At 46.4% G+C, this 26426-nt stretch overlaps 1 protein-coding gene across 4 annotated transcripts in view; it reads left to right on the top strand.

The window, feature by feature from the left end:
* Palld (palladin, cytoskeletal associated protein) overlaps positions 1 to 26426 on the top strand; it is a 413286-nt gene that overhangs the window by 364630 nt on the left and 22230 nt on the right. For 2 of the 4 annotated variants that reach the window (XM_028881037.2, XM_028881039.2), the window contains exons 11-16: positions 8747 to 9436; positions 18096 to 18231; positions 21144 to 21242; positions 22027 to 22077; positions 23362 to 23583; positions 25879 to 26028. In XM_028881037.2, the coding sequence (XP_028736870.1) occupies positions 8747 to 9436; positions 18096 to 18231; positions 21144 to 21242; positions 22027 to 22077; positions 23362 to 23583; positions 25879 to 26028 (1348 nt within the window). The remainder of the gene's footprint in view (positions 1 to 8746; positions 9437 to 18095; positions 18232 to 21143; positions 21243 to 22026; positions 22078 to 23361; positions 23584 to 25878; positions 26029 to 26426) is intronic. The other 2 variants (XM_028881038.2, XM_028881040.2) reach the window with 1 other exon arrangement.

The raw sequence follows: 26426 nt of genomic DNA, 5'->3' as shown, positions 1-26426 counted from the left end.
AAAAAATCTAGCCAAAACAATATGGAAGACAGAGGTTTCGGAACTATTTGGTATCGACTTCTGGGATTCCAGATGGCAGGTGTTGTTAGGAGGAGAAATTAGATTAAGGTGAGAGACACTGTTTGGAACATGCTAAGTGAGAAGTTATGTGGAAGTGGGTACCAAAACTATTTTCCAAGGCAGAGGTTATGGAGTGAGGGAGAGGCAGGGTCCATGCAAAGAGGAGCATGAAGAAAGTCTGTGTCCGATCTGTGGCCTTGGGCCATATGCATCCCAATACAGCTATGGTTGCCGTCCGACATGTTTGAGGGTGAAGATGGCTTGTTGCAGTGTGAGGAAACCCCTTAAATCTTGGGAGGACACAAGGTCTAGAGAGCACAGGAAAGACCCAGAAAGGGAATTCAAGCCAGGGTCAGAAACAGGAAACCAAGGATGGTTGTGCTGGTGAGCCCAGGGACAAGAGTGCATCCAGAAAGGGGTGGGTGAATCACTTGCCACAGATACGACAGAAAGACAGTGGGATCGCAGGACTGCCGGGCACCACAGCATGACCTTTATATCCAGTACAACAGCATACGTGAGCTTTTGAAAGATTTACCAAATCCAGATTGTGGTGTGAAGATGGGTAAGGTTTATTAAAGAATGGTGGCTACTGAGCCACTTGGATGCTGTAAAAAAAAGAGTCCTTCCAGGGCAAGCAGTACCGCGCAGAGCCTTATCCAACAAACCCGACAAAGGCAGGCAGCCTAGAAATAGAAAAAACTGACTTGGGTTTCATATTGGGTTTAGGGTTGGATACAACTCTGCTGGGATGTTCCCCCTGGAAGGCCTCTGAGACTTATAGCATGTGTGTGTGCGTGAGAGAGAGAGAGAGAGAGAGAGAGAGAGAGAGAGAGAGAGAGAGAGAGAGAGAGAGAGAGGTGAGTGCCTGTGTTACACAGGATGTAGTGGATATCTGTTCCATCACTCTGAAGCACCAGCCCTAGAGACGCAGCAGGTCACTGCTCTACCTGCCTATGACCTTGAAGTACATGCCCTGGGGTATGGCCTCTCAGCTACCCTTAAGATCTGAGATGCGCCAGGCAGTGGTGGCGCACGCCTTTAATCCCAGCGCTCGGGAGGCAGAGCCAGGCGAATCTCTGTGAAGTTCGAGGCCAGCCTGGGCTACAAAGCGAGATCCAGGACAGGCACCAAAACTACACAGAGAAACGCTGTCTCGAAAAACAAAACAAAAAAAAGATCTGAGATGCACGTATGCAGCTCTCTTCTCTCCCTGGTGGGCTTGGATGTGGGACTGACTGAGACGGCGGGAACCTTGTGAGACTGTGCCCCAGTATTCCAGAACCTGCGACAGTTCTGTCTGTACAGTGAGCTTTTCTCCCCGAATAAATTCTTTTGCCCTTTAAGCAGACTCTGTGGACTTCTTGAATTATCACACTAATAAATGCCAAGTTTGGACTGATTTCCTTGTTTGGTAGTTCTCTTAAAATGAGTTTCTGTGCAGTGATTAAATCTTAAAAGACTCACAAGGCCAGGTTATAAGATCTCAAAGTTTCTTAGGATCCTATCTGACATTATGGATTTTCACTTTAAAATTAAATGGCCCCAGCAAAGATAAGCAGGCCCTCCAAGAACATAAATGCCCATGGCATCACTAGAGAGAAAGTACTGGAATACTTCTATTTTGCTGACTCTGTGTTCTTACTTGTAAATCATTTCTGGGACAGTGGCTTCACCTCTCAGATTGCTTGGTGCACGCCTTTAATCCCAGCACTCAGGAGGCAGAGCCAGGCGGATCTCTGTGAGTTCGAGGCCAGCCTGGTCTTCAGAGTGAGTTCCAGGAAAGGTGCAAAGCTACACAGAGAAACCCTGTCTCGAAAAAAGAAGAAAAAGCAAAGAAAAAGGCAGCTGTGTGTGGCTAAGTGCCATTGGCTTGGAGGAACATATACATCTGGGGACTGTAGTTAAACTCGGTAAATATTTCTTTAGTAGTTTGTCTGTCTGTGAGTAGTAGTGAAGGTAGTGTTGAGAAGTTTAAAAAGGGAGCCCAGGGAAGTGGGAGAATTGCTGTTTTGTACGGACATTTGAGTGAGCGAGTGATGGTGATTTGTTTTCGGAGCTGTGACCCTTGACCCTCAGCAGTAAGCTGCTCTCACAAACACTAACTGCACACCACTGTTTTGGATTGGCTCAGTGTAGCTGAAATGGAAGCCACAGAAGACGTGGTAGAGGCCTCCACGATGGAAAGTTCGAGAAATATTAGCCATCCCCAAAGCTTAAAACATGCCAAGTTCTTTGTTTCATTGTAAGATGGCAAGTGAGTTATTCTCTCCCTCTCACCCCAAATCTTCAAAAACTCTTGGAAATTTCATGCTGAAGATCTGAAAGCTCCTCCACTTCTGTCTCACAGGGAGTTTTCTTTGGTGTTTCAATTAGATGTGAGATCACGGATTCTGCCCCAAGCATTGACCAGAAAGGTTAGCACACAGACTTGTTTAGAAGTGTACTTTGTCTATGCTATGAGTTAATAGCATGCATTTTCAATTGGGAACAGTTCACGTTCCTTTTAATGTCCACCAAATTAGCATAGTTTTTGTAGGAATCAATGGCTAATATCTTCCTGCTGTTTTCACTGGCCTTTGAAGCAGGAGAAATGAAAATCACGTCAGGCATTTCACTGTGATGCCTAGTTAAACGTCCAGAACCTGACCCTGCATTCCTCCTCCAAAGAGGCTGAACACCAGTGTTCCATGTGATTTGATTCATCAGGCACCCCGTGACGGCAGGCGTCATCAAAGCCCATCCTGGATCTTGTATAGTCTGCCAGGCTACAAACCCTGACCACTTGGTGAGGTTGGAAACATATTGGAGCAGACTCTGCAACCTTCACTGAGCCCCAAAGGCCATTTCTTCCTGTGGAGGGTTGGATCTGCACAGATCTAGATGAAAATTCTCCACCTCTCTGTGGCCAGGTGCAGGATTCAGCTCCGATGAACAATCTCATCCACATTTGACAGGCCACAGCTCCCCAGCCTCTTGGTCCTTATTCCTTGTGTCACAGAGGAAATTAAATCGCCCTTTGATTTTCCCAGAAACTCCCAGGAAGATTAAGGACTGGACTGCAATTGCTCTCTCTCTCTCTCTCTCTCTCTCTCTCTCTCTCTCTCTCTCTCTCTCTCTCTGTTGGGGGGGGGTAATGACTTCAAACAGAGATCAGCTTTATGAACTGAGACACAAGGCTACTGTCTTTCTGTTGGAGAGCCAAACAGTATTCTTATTCTAAGCGCGAAGGACCGATCTCTCTAAAAGCAACTTCAGCCGCGTGCTGAGTTTGGCCAGGCCACTTCTCTCTTGAACCATCCTGTGTGAATTAATTGTATTTGGTTCTGGCTCTGTCTAGAGTCAACAAAATGTATAAAAGTCTCAGAATGAACTAAGGATCAAAGAATGGGACTTTGTAGAGAGGCTCCACTATTTGGCAATACATTTTAAATACATACATACATACTCATTCCTAAGAAGGGGTCACTTTTAACTTGACTTTACCATTCTCTTATGTGGTATTTTGTACAAATACCCCCCAATCTTTATCCCAATCTGTTCTCTCTCCCATTCTTAGGGAAATGTATTTGAATTTGTAATTATTTTTGAACTCATAACCCCCTTAAGGCCAAGTAATACAATCTCATTTGGCTTTTTTTTTTTTTTTGCTCTTTTTTAAAATTAATTTCTAAGTTAGCATACAAACTGATGGACTTCATTACAGAATTTTCATATACATAGGTGGTTGTGTTCTGTGATTTATATATTAATTGTGGAAATGATCTTTCTCAGGATTGTGATATTTATTTATTTGGTTAGTTAGTTATTTTACAATCAGCCATAACGAGGTGGTGCTGAGCAAACCAAGCTGCTGTATGGTTTGAATGATATGAAACCATAGATTGAGGCATAAGTAATTGAATAAAAATAAAATTGGCGAAACACTAGCATGGCGAAGTTTCAGGAGAAATTTAACCAAAACCCCTGAACCAAGGCCTCCGTGGTTTTATATTGCTTCTATTCATAAGTTCTAAGAATCTCTACATTCACCTTCTCATCTCTGGATACTTAGCTAATTTCAGTTGAGGGAAAAAAAAATAGATCTTGGGAATGCCCAGGTCTCTGATTCAAAAACTCTGTCTTCACTGTGAAATTCTCAAAAAGTCTCCACTCTAGTGTGTGTGGGGGGGTGTCTCTTCCTTGTGCCGCATGAACTCAAAAGGGCAAAGGGCTGTAGTTGGAATGTTCACTGTCATCCTCCACAGCGATGGTTCTGTCCTCTGCAGCCCTTGGCTGGGTGCCACGAGAGGTTGTAAGCTGCACTCACTCATCGCATTCAAAGTGCTATAAAAGAGCGGGACCAGAGACGCTTATGGTTCCCAGGGAGATGCTCAGCAGCCCTTCATCTTGCAATGGTTTCTGGGCTACGCAGTCAAAAATGAGAGGACATGCGTAAGAAACACATTTATTCTCCAGCCTTGTTGTCTGACGGGTCTCTTGGTGGTTATCAATACTCCATCTCTCTCAGTGTGAACAGGCGACAGAGTAACTCTCCCCACCCAGACACTGCTCCCAGGAGACATCCTGGGAATTTCCAACTTACGTAAAAGTTGTTTTCCAGAGATTTCTTCTCTTATCCTCTGTCTTGAGCTTGGGCATCCGTTCTCCAGAGAACAGAAGGATAGGTAGCCACAGTGGCACATCTTTTGGCAAATCTCTGTTACTGAGTACTTGGAAAGGAAGACCCAGCGCAGAAGCTTGTGAGCCAGTCAGGCTCTCCTCACACCAAGACGACCTCTCCTGTCCACTGTCAAAATCTAATGGTCCCAGAGGCTGTCACCACAAGAAGCCATACAAGTGAAGAAAGGCATTGGGAGGGAAATGGGACCCCAGTTTTTTTGTTTTGTTTTTTTTTTTTTTAATTCCATCGAAGGTCAAGGTTCTTTTATGCTGGCGTGTCCGGTGTAGGGAGTGAACCAAAGGGCGAGACCCGGATTCTGAACTGACTCTAACCTGGAGCGCATTTCCCCACCTCTTCTCTTTGTAAATGGATCGTGACAGGCGCTTCACAGAAACTCAAGGGCGGTTTGGTTTCCTGGAGGATTGAAACTCTGAGAACTGTAGGGTGTGTTATAAGTGGGGAAATTCTTAGACTTTTTGAATTAGGGGTGTGGTGAGGGGAGGAGGGAAAAAGAAGTGAGGAGAATTTGATGGATCAGTTGTGTATAACCAAAGACTTGAGCACTCTGACATCGGAAGCGTGGTTGTGACAAAGGCTTTTCGGGAGGTGACAGCCGGGTTTTCTTGCACAAGTAGGACTTCCAAAAGGTTTGTTGTAGCTTCGTTTTCAAAGAAAAGCCAGCAGGATAAAGAAGTGGAGAAACCAGAAGAGCCTTTTTTTTTTTTTTTTTAAATAACAAACAACCTGTGAGTAATTTCCAAAGAGCCTGGGTAGATTCAGCTTTCTGGTCTCTTTGACTCTTTGCCCTCTTATCTCTGTGAAAATCAACTTCCAGAGAAGTATCCAGATGAAAATGGAGCCAGTGGTCTAAAACTGCACATTTCATTATCTCCGAAATCTGCCGTCAGATCCATTCAAGCACTTAAATAAAACTGCCGTCCAAGTGGGAATCAGACACTTGAAGATTCATAGTCAGTGGTTGGGTTTCCTGTTTCTGCCTCTTCTGAACATTATGCTCTTAACCCCAGGCTGAAGTACTGAAAATCAGGAGAATAACAATCCTGGTAAAGTTCTTCATATCTATTCTAATATACAACAGGAGCCAAACCACTGTATTATTCTGAGTGGTGTCTCAGCAGCTCTAAGGCTGTTTGGGGTTAACACATTTTGTGGTTCTTCCTATTATTTTTTCCCCAAATAGACTATTGTAACAGAAAATTAATGGCAGCAAAGCTTGAGGCAGCTGGCCACTCTGTGTTCACAGTCAGGAAGCAGGGACTATCTGGTTTTCCCCGGAGCAAGACTGATTTTTATGGAAAGAGTCAAAACCAATGTAGATGGTTCTAGGGAGCCATTTCCTCCTCCCTGGTAGAAGGCCTGTGGTCTCTGGAGCGGCCCGAGCACCACCCAGCTATTTGCTGATGCAGGCCATACTTAAATTGTCTTCAGACCCATCTGTGTGTCTCGGGCTAGCATAGAGAGGCTGGCAGCGTTGGGAGCGGGACCTTTGAAAGCCACCAGGTGCAGCATCCGCCAGAGTGTGGGAGCATATTCCACAGCCAGCGAGGAGCCAGGGAAGGAGGCTGGAGGTGTGGGAAGGGCTGGGAGGAAATCGGAGCAAGGGTACTGGGCGATTGTTTCTGAAGCTGGTGGGTGGTTTTTTTACAAGTTCTTTTCCTAGTCTGGTCCTAAACATATGAAGTGGGAGCACATGTGCCGGACAGTCTCCCAAACCACACAGACATCTGGAATCTCACGGGAGTGGCGAGTCTCAGCAGTGGTGGAGCTGCTTTTAAAACCCTCAAATTAAGTTCAGTGGGAGCCCACGAAGTCCTTTGTTATTAAAAATCTTTGATGCCTTGCACAGATTAGGAACGGAGAGCCACGCCCTCTTTGCTGCTCTCAGCTCCCCAGAAAGTATTTATTTGCCTTTCCGTGGATGTAAGCATAATCCTTCCCCTGGATAATTATCCAAGACATGGGAAGGAGATTAGAACTTGTGATGGTCCCCCATCTAATGACACCTGATAATAAACCTCCAGCTTTTTCGCCTGCGCCTTTCATTCTTTTTATTGTTTTGAGTTTCTGGAACCTTCTTTTTTTTTTTTTTTTTTTTGAAGATTAAATGCGTGGGTATAAAAATAAGCAAACAAAAACCCTTTGGCATTTTCTTTAATGTGTGTGGCATGTATGCATGATCAAATGTGTGTACGGGTGCAAGATGTGTGTATGTATAGGCTAGACATTGATGTCTGGTGTCTTCCTCTACTGCTCTCCACTTTAAATGTTGAGGCAAGGTCTTTCGCTGAGCCCAGAGCTCACTGTTTTCTCCTGGCTACTTTGCTATCTTGCCTTGGGGACTCCCTGTCCCTGCCTTCTAGGTGCTGTGATTACAGGTATGCCCAACTGTAAGCAGAAGTTTCTGTCCCTCAAGCTGCTCCCAAATAACCGACACAGAGTCTTAATATTAATTATAATCTTCTGCCAATAGCTCAGGCTTGTTACTAGCTAGCTCTTATATTTAAATGAACCTGTATTTCTTTATCTACGCTTTGCCACGTGGCTCAGTACCTTCTCTCAGTACGGCATGACCATCTTGCTTCTCTCTGCCTCTGCTCGCGACTCCCCTGACTCCGCCATTCTTCTTCCCATCATTCTCAGTTGGGCTTTTCTGCTTAACTTCATCCTGCCCAGCCATTGGCCAGTCAGCTTCTTTATTCAACCAATCAAGGTGACATAGATTCACACGGTGTAATGGAGTATTCCACACCCAATTTTGATGTGGGTTCTGAGGTTCTGAATGCTAATGTTCATGTTTGGTGCTGCAAAGTGTTTGTCCACGAGCTACCTACTCCCCCTTCGCCCCACTTTTTTCAAAGTTTAAAAACTGAGCGCACAACTTTGCCTTCTCGTGGAGCTGTACCTGTTTGGCCTGCTTATTCAGCTCCTGCTTCTTCCAAAGTTCCAGTGGCCAGCCATCGGCAGCCATGCTTACCTGACTGAACAAAATAAAGCAGGTGTACAGTTAATTCAAGCAGGAAAACCTCTGAGTAAAGGAGTGGGGTTCTAGCTGATCGACACCCTCTATTTTTTTTTAAAAAAAAATATAAATTCGGCTGGAGAGATGGCTAAGCACATGGAAGGTACACAGGTATATGTGCAAGCGAAAATATCTACACACCCATGAAAATACATCACTCTAGCTAAGGAGAACTTTGAACCCTTGATCTTTCCAACTTCTGGGATTACAGGTATGAGCCAGCATGGCCAGCCTTGTTTTGTTTTTTGAGACAGGTTCTTGCTGTGTAGCCCAGGATGCCCTCAGTCTTCAATCCCCCATCATAAGACACCATTCCTTCGCATCCAATTTGGAGTGAAAAGCTCAGCTTGTCATATGAGTGTTGAGTTGATGGCAGTGAAGGAGGCAAAGCAGACTAACTGGAATCTATAAGAACAATAAAGCGGTTTTTGTTTTTAATTGTAGCTTGCTTGTTCTTTTCCCCAAAAATTTGTCTACCGAAGGCTGGGAACTCATCTCCATTTTTTTTTTCTTAATGCCAAGAGAGGTTCTGTTACAACACAGCTGTTGAAAATCAGACAACAGCTTCATCATAGTTGGCAAAGTGGTCTTTTAAATGTGTGTGTGGGTTTGTGCAGATGAGTGCAGTGCCCTCGGAGGCCTGAAGAGGGCGGCTGATTCCCCTGGACCTGGCTACAGGCCACTGGGAGGCATCGGTCAGGGACCCTAACCTCATCCAGAGGTACTTGCTCTCTGATCAGAACCCCGCAGCCCATTCCACTGGGGTGAAATGAGCCATTGTCATGGCCATCCCCAGCTTTGTCCAGAGTGCATCCGCCAACCCCTTTCACTCTGATGACTTGTGCCATATCCAGGGTCCACCTCCAATCAGGCACCCGTGAGAAACCGGGTGTGTGCTTGTGCATGTGTGTGTGTGTGTGTCCTCTCCACCCGGGATGCGCCCCCTCTCTGAAGCTGTCGCTTTTCTCTCTGTGTGTCCCCAGGGATCCTCTGAAGCTTCAGCAGCTGCAGAACCAAGTGCGCTTGGAGCAGGAGGCGGGCGCCTGGCCCCCGGCGCCCCCGGGTCTCCCTTGCAACAGCAGCAACAGCAGCGGCGGCAGCAGCAGCAGCGCGCCCCCGTCGCCGCCCTTCCCGCCGCCGCCGCCCGCCTTCCCCGAGCTCGCGGCCTGCGCGTCGCCGGTGCCCGCGGAGCCCATGAGCGCGCTGGCCTCCCGCGCCGCCACCATGCAGTCCTCCGGCTCCTTCAACTACGCTCGCCCCAAGCAGTTCATCGCGGCGCAGAACCTGGGCCCGGCGTCGGGGCTGGCCACGCCCGCCTCCAGCCCCAGCTCGTCCAGCCTGCCGTCGCCTCTGTCCCCGACGCCCAGGCCGTTCGGCCGCGCGCCCGGGCCACCCTTCGGGGAACCCGAGGCCATGTGGGGCCCGTCCTCGCCCTCGCCGCCACCGCCACCGCCGCCCGTCTTCAGTCCCTCCGCGGCCTTCCCGGTGCCCGACGTGTTCCCGCTGCCGCCGCCGCCGCCGCCACCGCTGCCCAGCTCCGGCTCGCACTGCGCCTCGCCCGCCCGCTTCGGCCCCGGCCAGACGCCCGCAGCCTTCCTCAGCGCCCTGCTGCCCTCGCAGCCGCCGCCCGTCGCTGTCAACGCCCTGGGGCTGCCCAAGGGCGTCACCCCCGCGTGAGTGACACCTGCCCGTCTCCTGCACCCCGGGACTGTACTTGCACAGACTCCCCATGATAGTGAGCGCCCCCCCCCCAAGCCTGCATACCCAGGAGTTTCCAGTAACACCTGACTCTTACCACCTACCCTTCCCTTACCATCCAGCGGCCAAGTGGCAATCAGTTCCCATTACCCAGACACTGTCTCTTCCGAATGCAGCTGCTTAAATTTCTCATCAGCAAAACCTCCATAGTGCTTTCCATAATGAAGAAGGTGGCCTTCGCTGCCATTCATGCTGCGTACAGCTCACATTACTTCACTGGGCACCTTACTAAGAGATATCCCTGTCCCACTAACATAGCATGATTCTACACAGTCACTAAACCGAGCTAGAAGCCCTGCCTGTCTGACTCCGAAGTCCATACCCTCACCACCAAATTAAGCCTTATTTCAGCTCAGCTCAGCGTTGCATACACTAGATGGGCTTTGGCGGAAAGACTAAACACAATTAAGAAACAATCCTTTAAATACATCGAGTGAGAAGGGGAAACCCTGCCTTAGTTAATTTTCTATTGCCTTAAGAAAACGCCATGATCAAGGCGACATACAAAAAGAAAGAATGTAATCTGGGCCACACGTTTCGAGAGTGTTAGAGTCTATGACCGTCGTGGTGTCCAGAGCATGGATCAGGCCAGGCAGGCATGGTGCTGGAGCAGTAGCTGAGAGCTCACATCTGATCCGTAAGCAGGAGGCTTGGAGGCAGAGACCGGATCTGGTGTGGGATTTGAAACCCTGTAACACACCTCCTCCAACAAGGCCACACCTCCTAATCCTTCCCAAACAGTTCCACCAACTGGGAAACCAAGCATTCAAATGTATGAGCCTACAAAGGCCATTTTCATTCAAACCACCACAGTGCCCTTGTACATTAACAAGTCTAAGTAAAGTGGCATGAACTCAAGTAGGAAATTATATAGTGATTCAGCCCCCAGGCAACAGACCATTTGACTCTTCTCTCAGCTTTTTTTATTGCAGATTATTTAAAATCTGTTGCTCCAAACCTCATACTGACAGCCTTAAAATTCTTGAAAATTGTTAAAGATGAGTTATTTATAAAAGTGCAGTAAAACCTTCTAACTAGATACCACGCAGGTATCAACAAGACCTGTTGGAGCATAAAGTGAGTAAAAGCTAAGTCAGCATTTCTTTCATAGCAGATTTCAAAAAAAAAAAAAAACGAGGAAGTGTGGGGCTGGGGATGTAGCTCTGTTGTTCAGGAAGCCCGGGTCCAGTCCCCAACACTCCTGTGATCCCACCATTCCAGTAGAGGCAAAAAAAAAAAAAAAAAAAAAAAAAATCACACGTTTAAGGTCATATCCTCCATTAAACATCAAGTTTGAAGCCAGTCTGGGATCCATGAGACCCTCTCTGTCAAAGAAAGCAGGGCTCAGAAGGGAACTGCTGAGACAGATGCTCAGCTAAGAAAGGGACTTCTCCCCGAACGTGAAGGCCTGACTTCGGCCCCCGCATCCACATGGCAAAGGAGATAACCGACTCCCGCAGGTTGTCCTCTGACCTCCGCGTGTGCATCTTATGGGCAGGCACACACATCAATAAACAGGCAAAAACATAAAGTAGAAGGTTAAGAGAGTAAACGTTAGTAAAGAGCAAGCTAGAGCTCCGTATCTCTACTCTTCCTGCTGAAATCGTACCGCAGAGTTGACCACATTCTCAGAGACACAAGAGGAATAAAGCATAGAATTTATGTGTACTCTCAGCTAAAGCTTCTCCCGCTTGGGATGCAGTTACATCACAACACACAGCCACTGCTGTAGCTAGCCCAAACCTGGAGAGCCGCAGTGACTTGCTTTGTTGGGCACTTTCTGGATTCTGATTACATGAATCCCATGTCTGAAATCTGGCTTCTTCTCAAATCCTAACTGGAAATAGTATCGTCAAAATAAGAATGGAAGTCAAAGAACAGATTCCTACAATAATGATACCATAATGGGTTTCTGTTCAAAGTTGAGTCAGAGAGCTGACCCGAGGAAAACTTTCTCCCCAGTGTTTTGGTTTGAGCCTTTATTTCGCTGGTAGAAAAGGAAGCATTATCTACTGCAAAGAGGGCCAACTATCGATTCATTAAGTGGGAGAGTGCGGACAGTTCCATCAATAAATGCTACCAAATCTTGCTTCCAGGAAGCCAATCAAATATCATATAAATAATCTGCCCTAATACTGCTCATCTAGAAGTTGATCAGATTCATCTTTCAAAAGCATTGTGTGGTCACGATCTTAATCATCTTAAGCGAAGACAGTGGTCCATTCTGAGCCTTGGCTTTGACCTTCTTCTAAGGATGGCGATGCGATTCTGAGGGCTTGCATCCTGGAACAGGATCTCTTGTTCATTATCACCAGCAGCTTTTGGGAGCCAGAGTATAATTATCACCACAAAAGAGTCCAGACATTCCTAACATTTCTTTAAAAATGAATGGAGCAGCCACACTAATTTGTGCCTGTGGAAACTGTACCAAAGAATTGCTAAGCTCTGTGACACCCAATAGTAGGGCCAGCTTAGGCCACAGGCCCTCAGCTCTATGCCTGCCCAGTAAGCCATATGACTATGTGGCTGTCCTCTTGTCCTAAACGAACTTGCCCTCACTTGAAGAAGCCATTCTTTGGGTTTGGTGGACAAGTCCTTGGTAACGTGTTTTCTTCTGACGTGCTATGGACATTTCAGTCTCCAGGGGAATCTCTGCATGTCTTTGCCAGATCTGGGGGTTCGATCAGATCAACTCCATTCCGTAGGATCCGATAGACACAGTGGCCTTTGCTCATCCTCAGTATTGGACTCTGTTCTCATAAGGGGTGTGGCATGGTCACAGTGCTCCAGCCTCTTCTTTTGGTTTTTCGAGACAGCATCTGCTGTCTTTTTAGCATCCTCCTCTTAAGTACTGGGATTGCTCCCATCTCTGTCTCTCTCCCCCAACCCCACTCCCCACCTGTCTCTGGCTTTTTTAAGGCAAGGTTTCATGTAGCCTTCCCTGGCCTCAAACTCATAAGTAACTGAGACTCCCCTTCAGCCCCTGATCTCCATGCCTCCATCTTCCAAGTGCTGAGATTAAAGGCATGTGCCACCATGCTCAGGATACGATTCTCTTAATTTCCTCTTTTTTTTATGAGTAGCTTTGGCTTGCAATATTACCCCCACGTTTGTGAGACATGAGAGCATGTGCCTACATATCTTCCATGGGGATGTACTGAGAGCATTTCACCCAGCTCTATCCGAATCTTCCAGTGCCCTCTAGTTCCCCTGGCTTATAGGAAATAGCCCGGGGGACACCCTCATAGTGCTGCGTGCAGTAAGTGAGGGGAATTCCCCGTATCTGGAATATGCCTGAGCAGAGAGGGCTTGCAGTGACCTACCCTGGAGTACATTGCCTCTGGTGTCAAGTGTGAGCCTCAGAGTTCCAGACTGACGAAAACAGCTACAGAAGCAACAGCCCTCTGGGTCTTAAGGAGACGTTTGATTGTGACAGGCTTGGTTTACAGTTACATTTTAGACCGATGAGCATTTTAACTCAGTTTTCAAGTCAAGCCATTGGTTAAATAGTAACCAGTAAAAAAGAGAACCAGCAGACGAAAGGGACATCAGACCTGGCAGTCATCTTGTTTTTCAGGTCTTCCTGAGACAGAAAGGTAGTTGTGGCGCCATTCCCCACCGAAGGAAATGGAAGCATCCCCTGGGGTCCTGTCATTAGGCATCCCGGGCCTGTGTTCCCCAGCAGCTTCACAGACAAGGCCCCCGGTACCTCTGTGCAGGCAGGCGATGGGTCTGTGAAAAGGTCTCTGACCAGGGGTAGCTCAGTCAGACTCAGTCAGGGACGACACAACACCAGGTCATCCAGAGTGCTGTGTGTGCTCCTTTCTCAGCTCGTTCCTCACAGAAAATAGTGGGAAGCTAACTATAGTCCTTTAAGTAAGAGCTTATGGTACTCAGTTTTTTGTGCTCTAGCCATTTTAGTATAGAAGTAAAATTCAGTTTAAAAATAGTACTTATAAAAAAAAAATATGTGGTGGCTCACGCCTTTAATCCCAGCACTCAGGAGGCAGAGGCAAGGGGAATCTCTGTGAGTTCGAGGCCAGCCTGGTCTACAGAGTGAGTTCCAGGAGAGCCAGGACTGTGTCACAGAAAAAAAAAAAAAAAAAAAAAAAAAAAAAAAAAAAAAAAAAAAAAAAACACAAAAAAACAAAAAACAAACCTGTCTCAAAAAAAAAACTAAAAAACAAAACAACAACAACAAAAAACACCTATCTTTTACATATTCTTGAATGTATGGCACCCTTGAATATAGAAAGGACCGCAGAATGCCTGCGCTTTCAAGCCCTGAAATAGCTGTGGGACTGAGTTTCCCTCAGGCCACTCAACTTCGGCAGAGTGGTTGGAAAGACAGGCCAGACCTCCAGCTGTTGGGCTCTGCACAGCTGTTTCTTCCATCTGCCAGACTGACCTGAAGGCGTGTATCAAGGGGAGGAGGATGTGCGATGGTCATCTGACCTGCAAGAGCTTACGTTCCAGGTGGTCTTTACATGCTCTAAATGCTTTCGCCCCGATGTCATGAGTACTACTTAAAACGGCAGGTGACTTCCTGTCAAAGTGAGAGGAAACAGCTCTGTGGTGTCCTTTGCAGCTGGGCCTGGCCTATACAATTTGTTTACTGGCTCAGGTTTGCCTCCGAGTGTGGGATTCTGTGAGGAGATCTAGTTTGAGTACAGCTGACTTTGCATAAGCATTGTTGTTGGTTTTTTTTTCCTACTTGTACAAATCACCTGAGGAGAGAGCGCCCCTCTGTCAGCCGCCGCCTTTTTCCTTCCTAACGAGCTGGCTCTTCCTCGGTTGTCAAAGGCCAGGCCGCCCCAGGAAGCAGTCCCACAGCCCTGTCACCTTCACCCCCAGCAGGGTATCCCAAAGCGTTGCCCTGCAGACAGGACCACTCTTCCTTCCCCGTGTCTCCCCTTCCCCAGCGCTCCATTTTGACGTCTAACGCCAGTTTTATGTGTTATTCCAGCCTTACCTAACTTGCTTTCCTAAAATATTTTCTGAATTATTCCAATGAGCTCCCTCCCAGCACCAGTGTTTTTTAAATGTTCCAAATTAAACTACGGATGGGAAATGATGTCTTCCCTGTCTCTTCCCTCGTGGTTCACAGTGACTGTCTGTTGACCCTGAGGGCTCGTTCTGACCGGAGGGTCCAGGCACCCAGATCTCGGTAGGTCTTCACACACTTAGTAATGTTTCGTCCTTTACACCCTCGGCTGTGGCACTGGAGTGCACTAACAGAAGCCCTCTGCCTACACCCCTGACAGTCTGTGGCTCTTACTACCCCGTGGAATGTCCTTCCCTTCATTCTTTTTCTTTCCTGTACTGAAATGATAAATACTTGAGTGGCAGAGACCACACCAAGATAAAGGGCTCCTCTGTGAAATGTTCCAGAGCAGCTATTCTAAGTTCCCCCGAAAAGAGTCAAGGACACTGGAAAATGCTTTCCAACCAGCAGGACCCACTCTAGTAAAGAAGGCGTTATATGTCCCAGACAGTTGGAACAGTCTATAAACGCCAGCTCTCTGTTTCTCTGTTTCTCTCAATTAGATCATCTGTTCTGGTCTTGACACTCACCTTCTTTTTTTTTTTTTTTTTTTTTTGGTTTTTCGAGACAGGGTTTCTCTGTGTAGCTTTGCGCCTTTCCTGGAACTTGCTTTGGAGACCAGGCTGGCCTCGAACTCACAGAGATCTGCCTGCCTCTGCTGGGATTAAAGGCGTGCGCCACCACCGCCCAGCGACACTCACCTTCTTATGCCTCTAATTTCTCTGCGTAGCCCTGGCTGTCCTCGGAACTCACTCTATAGACCAGGCTGGCCTCGAACTCGAAGAGATCCGCCTGCCTCTGCCTCCCAAGTGCTGGGATCACAGGCGTGCACCACCACGGCCAGCTTCCCTGTGGTTCTTATTTGTGCTGAGGACACAGCCCTCGGTGTAGTCTGCCCGCAACACAGCAGCGCCTTCGGTAGTCAGAGGCTGCTCCTCCATGCGTGTGCAACTTGGTTATACTGCTCAGGCTGCGTAACAGTGGGAAATCGCACTCGCACGCAATTCACGCACAAGAGCTTAGCTGCCCTCAGTTTGTCTCTGGGGTGACTTCAGGAGCCGACTGTTCTGTTCCTCGGACTGTGGCAAAAGCAGCACAAAGCTTTCTTCAAAAATTGTGTAAAATTGGCTTGGCCTGAGGTTGGCATTTTGCGTGTCCTCTGATTTCAGATGGTATGGAGCAAGTATCTTGACTGAGGAGGGCAAGGAGAGAACTGTAGAAGTGAAGATAGATAATACGTATGTTCACTCATTACAGAAACATCTGCATGTGTTCTGTGCTGAAGGGAAACAGCCACGGTGGTAAAGAGACCATTCAAGAATACAAATAGTCAGTATCAGAGATGCATGAAGAGCTTAAGCATGGGACGTTACCAGTGGGATAGACGTAGGCACATTTTTTTCCAAGGAGACATTAAGGTGAAAGCTGATGATGTAGCTGGAAGCAAGCCTGTCTAGGAGACCCAGAAAACTATGAGCATTTTTGTTAAATGACTGCATGGTACTAAAAACTGAATTCTAAATCATAATTCATAGGACTCTATTGGTGCCTTAAGCAAGTTCGCCGCTGCCTATGTTTCTGCTCCTTCCGGTCTCCCTAAATCTCAAGATCACCTCTCAGTGAATAGAACAAAAGTAAAAGATGTCACGGTTTTTATTTGTTTCTTTAATGTTTAACGCCAGCATGCTGGGGTAATTTTGACTGAACTAGATGGACCTGGAGATGCGGGTTTTATTAGCTAGGGTATTTTCCTCTGCAAGTATCAAAAGACTCAGTTATAAGAAGATGAAGTACACAGGGTTTGCTGGCTTACAAAAACAAGTCTAAGATGGAACATTCTATTTCTACCAGGGAAAGAAGAGGGCCATGTCTCCCTTTGTGCCTCCTTTTAGAGATGGCAGCACAGGACCTTCTCATCCCACCCATTACTCACCTCTCCGTGGCCATGGCATGCCCCCTACCTTTACTAAATTAACTAATACTTAGAAGAATGGGGAAAAGAAAACTTAAATCGGCTTAGAACCAGCCCCTGCACCGGGGTAGGAGATCTCTCTAAGCACTGGTCCATACACTCAGGGAGCCCCTGCCCCCAGCACCAGACATCAGCTCTTGCCTCTTTATAAGTGGAAGGACTCTATGCATCTTTCTATGGCTTGCTTTATTTTCCTTTAACCCTCAAATTCAACTATGTTGAATAGGGTAGTGATGGGTCATCCATTTTCCCTTTACAGCGCCCGCTCAGTCTCTCATTGATTTCCACCCACTGAGTTGATGAGGGCAGAGACAGAAAAATAGAAAGCAGGCGTCCACACCTACCCAGCATGCAGCATTGGTGCCCCCTGGTGCACAGTGCAGGAATTGCTGCAGCCCTGGGAAAGCCAGATCCTGCCGTGTTCCGTATGATGTGATGTATTGTAGTGCAGATTTATGGCTTACCATCCATGGTAAGACAGGCCGACCTGCCAGAGCCCGCTGGTGTCAAACCACACCAAAGATCTTATAGCTCAGGTTTACATTAGTCAAATAGGATACGTGGATATGGGAGGGAACATAGCAAATGTAATTCCGGTTGGACATCCGTAATGTGAAAATCCAGTTTCTGAAACCCTCCCAAATGCACACTGTTTTGAGCATTGATATTGTAAGTAGAAACCTGTGATAGGTCACACTCAAAATACAGGCACACTAAGAATTCTGCATAGAATACCCTTGTGTTCTATGTATAAAATATATAAGACACGTGAAGGATTTTCACTTTTTTAAGACAGAGTATTGTGTAGTCCGGGCTGGCTTTGAACTTGCTATGTAGCTGAGGATGACTTTGAACTCCTGCCTCTCTTACCTCCACCTCCTGAGTGCTGGATTGATAGGCATTACACACTCAATTTACTCTCTCTGCTGAGTCTTAGAAAGCAGGTTCTTGTGCATGCTAGGCAAGCACTCTACCAATTGAGCTCTACCAATACTTGGGGCCCAGATCTTGGCCCCAAGTATTTCTGATAAATGATGTATGGCTTACAATGAGGCAAGTCCTGCCATTGAGTACAGTGAATTATGAAGGGCCAGAAATTTTTTTTTAAATCATGAGAGAAATTTGCCCCTTTTAAATTCTCTTGATATTCACATTTTATTCATTTTTATATATTTTATATGTGCTTAATAAGCAACTTTAAGAAACTTGACAAGGGCAAGGTTGAGTCAGTTTAAACCTGATAGCAAGCCACATCACTTTTCCACTTCACATTGCTCCTCCCTGGGATGAAAACGCAGGCATTCCCTGTCTGTGGCATTTACCTAGCCACCGAAGATGCTGGCCCTTGGGTATCTGAACCTTCTCCAAGAACTGGTTCCAGTTGGTGCTTCCTGGACTCCTGAAAGCATCTTTCATGGTTCTCTCCTTAGGAGTGGCTGCAGATGCTTTAAAGAGATAAGCCCTGAGTGGCATTTGCTACATTGTGCTCTCTTTGTTGAACTCCAATGTTTGACTTGGACTCCTGTTGACTGTGCCGCCTTATGCTTTTGTTGCGCAGGGGATTTCCAAAGAAGGCCAGCAGAACTGCTAGAATAGCGTCTGATGAGGAGATCCAAGGCACCAAGGATGCTGTCATTCAAGACCTGGAACGGAAACTTCGCTTCAAGGAGGACCTTCTCAACAATGGCCAGCCGGTACTGATGGAAGAGGCATTTAGACTCCGAATCCTAGCTCCCCACTCCCCAGATCTCTTCTCCTGGTTCACTAAGGCTCAAGTTCATAAGACTTGCCCACCAGACGGTTTCATTACCCCTGAGTCTCAGCATTCCTCCTAGTGAGTAGGAGAGGAAAGGAAGCAGAAAGGACAGTAACCAGGGTGGAAACCACAACAGATGATTAATGATGCCACCATAAAGTGTCCACATCCACAGAGATTCCTCGGGAGGAAATAGGAAGGTGATCTGGGTCAGCGGGTACCCAGAAGCTGTGAACTGGAATGAAGGGTGCCCCCCCCCAACCCCAGAATAACCTGTGCTAGTGGAACCGTGGCCAAGGTGGAATCCTATCCTCCCTGCCTGAGTAGACACTGCTCCATCACTTCACAGTAATGCCTGTCCCACAGTCGTGATCCGAGTTTTAAAGCAATACTACCAACCTGACAGCAAAAACTACTCGTGCTTTAAGGCTACGGGTTAGTGACCGTATCCATCAATCTGATGAGAAATAGACGATTCGCTCCCTACTTGAATATTCCGTAGCTGGGTTTGTTTGTTTGCTTACTCTTTTCTTATCTTCTCAAAATTTTTAAAGGGCTGGGAAAGCCAGCAAATCAAGCAGCCTGAACACAGGAGAGGGACCTTTTTTGTATTTATCATGAAATACCAGAAAAAATAAGGTTGGCTCTTCAGCTGAAGAGGCCTCTGTGTAAAACCCTCTCGGATGCCTTTTCAGAACAGAACACGCTTTAGTTTTCTGGGATTTTTAACCTTGAAGCATTGATAAAAATGTAGATGAGCCTGTTTAATTGGCAAGTTGGAGAACAGAGAAGTATTATAGATGCTGATGTTAATGATGAAGGGCTCTTAATCTAAGATTAAGCTTCTATCGAGCTTTGTGATGCTTATTTCACGGGGTTCTGAGGCTCTGCATGAGAGGGAAGTATTTCCCCTGACAAGTGATTGCACACACTCTGGAAGTGTTCCCTGGCTCTGTCAGCAAAAGCCTTTGGAAGATTAAAACAGATGCTTATGGGACATTTTTCTAGCCAGGTGAGGGCATTGTTCCAACTCCCCCAGCACACACTATTTTTTTTTTAATTTAAATATTCCTTGGGGATGGGGGTTCTCTTGGATAAAAATAAAACTTCTATAAGCTACAACTTATACATTGGTATGTATACTTCTAATTTGGCTTGTATATATTCTATAACTTGTATGTATTCATTATTTATATTTATCTGTTTAGTAATTAGTAAGCATTCACAGTTAGTTTCATCCATCCCAGAGGTGATAGTTTAGGACAAGAAAAGCCAAGTTCCTGTTTTCAAAAAGGAGATTCTCAAATAAGTTGTTCATAGCATTCCATAATATTCTGTTACTTATTCTGGCTTCTGTGGACAAGGGTTTGTATTTCCACGCAGCACCGTGACATAGAAACCAAGCTGTGGAGTGGAATTGGCTGAAAGGTAGCAGGGACATCTCAGTGAGGGAGTAGGTACCAGTCACTATTTCTGCCTATGAGGAACAGGCCTCCCACTGATGACCTTCTCCACCAGAACACGAGGAATCTAAACCTCCATCTGAAAATTGAACTCCCGCTTGTTAACAGAATTGATAGAATAACTTTGCATACTCACTGGACCCAATCACTCGCTGCGACTTTCAGACACCCTCTCCGAGTCCCTGCTGTTTCTTCAGCAAATGAAAAGAATTTCAACCTTAGGGCTATTTGGCACTGGATCTGTTTCACTTTTCCAGTTTCAGCTGGGACCAGAACCAGCAATTACTGGAAACAGTAAATTCATCCAACATATTTTTCTGATTAGAGACTGTTGAATAGTGTTTGTGTTGACATTCAGAAATTTGAAGGTTCATCTAAAATCATGCTTGGACTCTGTCTTTTTTTTTATTTTTTTAGATCCTACCCTACAAATTTTTCCTTATTTCTAATTGATCCCTTGTTTGAAAATGCCCCTAAGGGGATTTGTGAGCTCTCGCAGATCCATAATTCTAAGGCGTATAGAAACAACAGGCAAGGAGAAGAACCACAAAACTGCTAGCCTGTCGCACATAGGAACGGCCCTGCAGACGACAGCTTGCGGGAGCCGCAGCAGGATGGCCTTCCTCCCAGAGGGCAAACAGTGTACGACTGAGAAGTCACGCATGGTGGATGCTGGCTGCTGGCTTGTCCTTACTTCAGCCAAGTGTTGTCGGTTTTTGTGGATTGTCTTTGTTTCAAGCTGCTTACACTGCGCAGCAGTGTCCTTAGAGGTGGAGCTGACCTCAGGCTCCCCTGTCCCCCTGTAGACCGAGCGTATTCTGGGTGTCACATGTGGTGGGGACTGACCGGGAGGATTGGCTCTGCCAGCAACACCCGCTTTTCTTCTCCGTGCTCCACGTGCTGCCCTTTCGAGCAGCGATCTTTCTGTCACTGGCTGGAACCGACGTGGATGTTCTGACACCTGGGGAAGTCTTTGAGAGGAACATCTCCTCTGCTGTTTTAAAAGCCCCCCTTTTTCCTCTGGGTTTTCACTAAGGACAAGGACGACACAACTGTCCTATGTGAGCTCAGCCTGGCTGCTTATCGTTCACTTGGATCGGTGTGATATCAGGTGGTTAGCTGCCGGGATTAATTATCTCATCTCCCAGCATTGAATTAGGCGACGTGAGGCAGAAGCAGGAGAGAAAGGCCAGCGAAGGCCACTCATTCCTGAACGAAGCCAGGACAAGAAACAGACTCTTTGGGATCGAGCTATGAAGCTGAGGAGAGATTAGTTATAGAAAAAAAAAAAGTCAGGACTTACGTTCTTATCCTTTTTCCGTTAGCAATGTATAGTTGTGATTTTTTCCCCCTAATTTTGTATTTCTGTGACTTTTTTTTTGCGCAGAGGCTGACATATGAGGAAAGGATGGCTCGCCGCCTGCTCGGTGCAGACAGCGCCAATGTCTTCAGCATCCAGGAGCCCGAAGAAACAGCAGCCAATCAGGTACCGGAACTTTGCCCGGAACTTCCGGAGAAATAATCGCCATCCTGCTCACTCTCCCCACACTCCTTATGGACTCTGTTCTTGAGATCAGTTGTGGGGCGAGTGGCAGGCAAGTCACACACAGAAAAGCGGGGTTGCTGTCCCATCAGCCTCCCTGGTGGTCCTCACTGGGCAGATAGATGCCTGACTCTGCAGAGCGATTACTAGAGCATCTCTAAGAACTGGTGCATGCCTGGTATTGGTCCCCGCGCTTTCCTTCCCAGGATCTTCATGGTTTTCAAACTGTCCTATGCTTTAACAATGCAAAACGGCTTTGTATGGAAAAACACTTTTCACTCACGTTCTTTGAAGTAAGCTAATTAAATGTCACCATGATGTTCTTAATGTTAGTCAAAATTAGACTGCCCTATGCTCAGAATACAGCACCTCTGCCCTCTTTCATAAAACACTAACCGACAGAGATCTAGGAGGCTATCTCATGCCCTGCTACTACAAAAAAAAGAAGTCATCTTTGTGGATCTGGTGCAATCTGCTTTATAATTCTGTTTATCCCAATTAGAGGTTTTGGATGTAGTCTCAAATGAAAAACAAACAAACGAGTCCCCACAAAGCTTTAAAGCAAGTCTAAAGGATCAAGTGAGCTCTCCTCCCCGTCCTGGAGACCAGGTTTTCCCCTGGAAGCATCAAGCTCGGTATTGCCACCACAAACGTTCATTCACAGGAAACTAGAAATTCTCGCTTCATCTGCCTGTCTGTCTTCACTTCTTGTTTTCTGCCATTACAGGACGTTGGAGCTCCACGGGCTTCTGTAGGGAGTCCTCTGGATGGTCAAAAGGTTAAGCTCCTCCCTCCTTCTCTGTCCAGTCTCCCACTGTACCTACCTTCTGTGCTTCCTTTCGTATCTGTGTGTCTGTCTCCACTGGCATGTGGTAATTATAAATACTGTGGCCGGGATCAATTGTTCATGTTGTCTCAAATGAACCTATTTGCTGCCATGTGCATTTTCTTATCGTTTATCTACAAACTTGATTTTAATTTCTAGCATGAGTAAATATACTAAACTTTGAGGCATGAAGAAATTTTCATTCCTTAGGCACCCTTTTGGAAGGGGGGGGATGATACATTTGATAGTAATTAATTAAAATAAAGCAGCTTGCAGTGTGTGGCTTTCATAACTTTATTCATATTGCTGTATTCCTTTCCTCAAACCAATAAACGATTTTCAGAAGGCTGAGTAACTTTTTAAAGAAAAAAAATGTAATTAAAATAGTCTCTTAAGCAAGTGTGGCAGTGCACGCCTGCAATCCCAGCATTCAGAAAGCTGAAGCAGCAGATGGCCGAGCTTGAGGCTAGCCTAGGCTACATGGCAAGAGCCTGTCTCAAAAAAAAAAAAAAAAAAAAAAAAAAAGCAACAAAAAGGTCTCCTATATATCACCTAGGGAGCATGCATGCGATGGTGGGCTGCCCCGTGTCCAAGGTAATTTGCAGGCAGGACACTACAGGCGCCACCCTGAACACGGTCACACAATCCTGGCTCTGCTTTTGTTCTCAGCCGAAGTTGCGGCTGTACTATGCATCTTGCTTTTGTTTAAGAGCTGGGCTCCTAAGAGTTGCAGATTTAGGCGGGAGCCCCAATGTAATACACGGGCTGTGTGCTCACAGGGAAGTAAAAACAGAAAAACGTGGTGCTGTCCCCTTTACTTGACAAAATTCTGCACCCTCTTGGGGCTGCTTGCCCCATGCACTGGTGGTGGCCTTCTCGGGGAGAGTGCAGCCCACATCGGTTTTTACCTAATAGAAGAAGAGACCAGGATGTTTCCTTCTTAGGCATTTAGGATGGATAGCCTTCCTTCCTATTTTTAACTGCTCCTCTACACCCCTTCCCAAGAAAGGTCGTGGGTGTTTGCTTGTGTATTTATGGGTTGTGTTTTATTTTGGGAATCAGACTTGAAGGATGATTTTAAGTATCACACAAACCCAATTCCAGATGTTTTCTTATGACACTGAATTAAGCCCAGACCACGGTTCACTGTAAAAATACCCTACCTCCCCGTGTTTTGTTAGCGAGGGAGCTACTGTCTTGGGAGATGCTGACTTGGACCTTCTGTGTCTGGCCTAGGAGTACAAAGTCTCCAGCTGTGAGCAGCGGCTGATAAGTGAGATCGAGTACAGGCTGGAGCGGTCTCCTGTGGATGAGTCGGGGGACGAGGCGCAGTATCCGGATGTGCCTGCAGAAAGCGCAGCCGCGCCCTTCTTCGAGATGAAGCTGAAACATTACAAGATCTTTGAGGGGATGCCTGTGACGTTCACGTGTCGAGTGGCTGGGAACCCGACGCCAAAGGTAAGCGGAAGATGTCACTTCTTAAGCATTGCCGTAACAAAACACGTAAGCAGTGCACGTGGAAGGACCCCTCTAAGTGGCACCTTGACTTCATCAGAAATAATCAGATCACTAAAAATGCATGATTAGGAGGGATGGTGCCTTACATAATTTAATTTTAGAGCTGACAGTTAATTTAATTCTAGTGATCACTGTATAATATAATTTTTATAACTTGGAGCCAACTTAAAAAAAAAAAAAACATGGGCGTTACAGAAATCCAGGCACAGTGACTCATACCCTTAATCCCAGCCCTGGGGAAGCAGAGGCAGGAGGATCTCTATGAGTTCGAGGCCAGCCAGAGTTCCAGGACAGCCAGGGTTACATAGTGAGACCTTGTTTCAAAGGAGGAAAGGGGAGTTAGAAAAGCTATTGGAGGAGGGGTGTGAGGATGGGTGTGTCTATTGAGGACTGAATATGTCCAGTCTCCCTAACTTAAAGATGGACAGTTTCATTAAAATTTAGGTGAGCACACTCAGCAATGGGTGCCATCATGGCCTCCTCCTACATATATCATCATATTTGCTCTTGTTCACCACCCCCAGAGCTGCCCCCTGAGGCTCTTCACCCCGCCCCCACCCCAAGCTGGTACTGTCTCCTAGTTAGATGTCTTTTTGCTTTCATATTACAACCATCCCATTACGCTGTAAAAATTGGAACTTTAGACAAAAAAAATTTATTTGATCAAGATTTATTTTTACCTAATTATTTTTAACATATAGTTTTCAATCAGTCCAACTTACATATTTAAAAAACATTGGGCCGCCGGGCGGTGGTGGCGCACACCTTTAATCCCAGCACTCGGAGCAGAGCAGCGATCTCTGTGATTCGAGGCAGCTGGCTACCAAGTGATCCCAGAAAGGCGCAAAGCTACACAGAGAAACCCTGTCTCGAAAAACCAAAAAAAACAAAACAAAACAAAACAAAACAAAACATTGGGCCTTTCAATTATACTGTGTTCTTTTTAAAAATAATGGGGGGGGGGAGTTGATAAGCATGAGTCATATGCATCTTGACCCAGTGGGCGCCCAGCATCATCGACCTGTGTGCGCTGCCTGCCTCCTTTCCTGGTACACTCTTCTTTTTTTTCCCCCACACAAGTCAGCAGAAACAGTTTGGAGTCTTTTTTGTCCTATAAAGCAAGCTTTTCACCATTACCTTACGAGTAATACATTTCAATTGCTAATACATTTTGAAAGAAAATAAAAATACATATAATGCCACTTCATGGAGCTAATCACTGCCCCAGGCTGTATATAGGTAAACATACACATATTACTTCACATAAATAATATGAATGTAAATGACAGTTTTAAGGAGCAAAAAGATATATTTTCATGCATGTATTTATTAAACATAAGTAGGGGTACAGCAAGCTGGAGAGATGGCTCAGCAGTCAGGAGCACTTACTGATCTTCTAAAGGACTGGGTTTGGTTCCCAGAACCCACAGCAGGTGGCTCACAGCCCGACTCCAAGAGACCTGATGCCATTTGTGGTCTCTACAAGTGCACACATTCGTGCATATATACACACATGCACACATACATGCACACACGCACATGCACACACAACTTTTAAAAACAAAAATGAAATTGGATTTGCTATTACCTTCTTTTATTGCTTAAAATCCAGTCTCTTGTGAGGTGCTTGCTTTAGCATTTTATTTATTTTTTTATTTTATTTTATTTTTCTTTATTAAGAAATTTTCTACTCACTCCTCATGCTATCCACAGACCCCCCCTCCTCACTCTTCCTCTCCCCCAGCCCTCTTTCCCAAGCCACCCACCCACATCCCCCAAATCGAGGTCTCCCATGGGGAGTCAGCAGAGCCCAGAACACTGAGCCTAGGCAGGTCCAAGCCCCTTCCCACTGCACCAAGGCTGTGCAAGGCGTCACACCACAGGCACCGGGTTCCAGAAGCCTGCCCATAGACCAGGGACAGATCCCGATCCCCCTGCCTGGGTGCCCCCCAAACAGTTCGAGCCAAACAACCGTCTTCTGTGTCCAGAGGGCCTAGTCCAGTCCCATGGGAATCCAATTGATGAGAGAGAGGAGAGATACTGCAGGCGAGGAACGTCGAGATCATGATGGGAGGATGTGCAGAGATGACGGACCACACTAGTGAAAGCTCATGAACTCTGGACTGGTGGCTGTGGAGCGTTAGCGTTTTAACAGTGCCCTCCACAGACCAGGCACCGCTGCCCATCTGGACGGTCAGAGGACGTGCATAGTCTTATCCTTGTTTGCTTCCGCAGATCTATTGGTTTAAAGACGGCAAGCAGATTTCCCCAAAGAGCGATCACTACACCATTCAGAGAGACCTTGATGGGACCTGCTCCCTCCACACCACGGCCTCTACCCTCGACGACGATGGGAACTATACAATCATGGCTGCCAACCCTCAGGTGAAAACAGATGGAGGGGTGGGCTCTGTTTGTGCTTAGATTCAGGTCTTTGATTAGGCAGAGGAACTGACTAATTAAGAGGTGAAGCTGTGAAACTGTTTTCTGTATCTTTTCTCCCTCCCTCCCTCCCTCCCTCTCTCTCTCTCTCTCTCTCTCTGGTAGAAAATTTGTTTTGCAAGCATCAAGAATCCCTGTAAGAATGATCCTGGCACATATATGCATTCCTTCCACAAATTCTATCCAGTGCGGGCGGGGGGGGGGGGGGGGGGGGAGAAGACAAAGTTTGGAGATAGGAAATAAGCGTGTAAAAGAGTAAACTGTATCATTCAATAGAGTTAAGTGCAAGAAAATAAAGAAGGGAACATGGTACAGACCAAGTGGTGGCGTGTACATATATA

This window comes from Peromyscus leucopus, chromosome 17 (genome assembly GCF_004664715.2).
Source record: "Peromyscus leucopus breed LL Stock chromosome 17, UCI_PerLeu_2.1, whole genome shotgun sequence".
In the NCBI taxonomy this organism is placed as follows: domain Eukaryota; kingdom Metazoa; phylum Chordata; class Mammalia; order Rodentia; family Cricetidae; genus Peromyscus; species Peromyscus leucopus.
The sequence above is the reverse complement of the archived record's forward strand: the minus strand, read 5'-3'. Positions and strand labels throughout refer to the sequence as shown.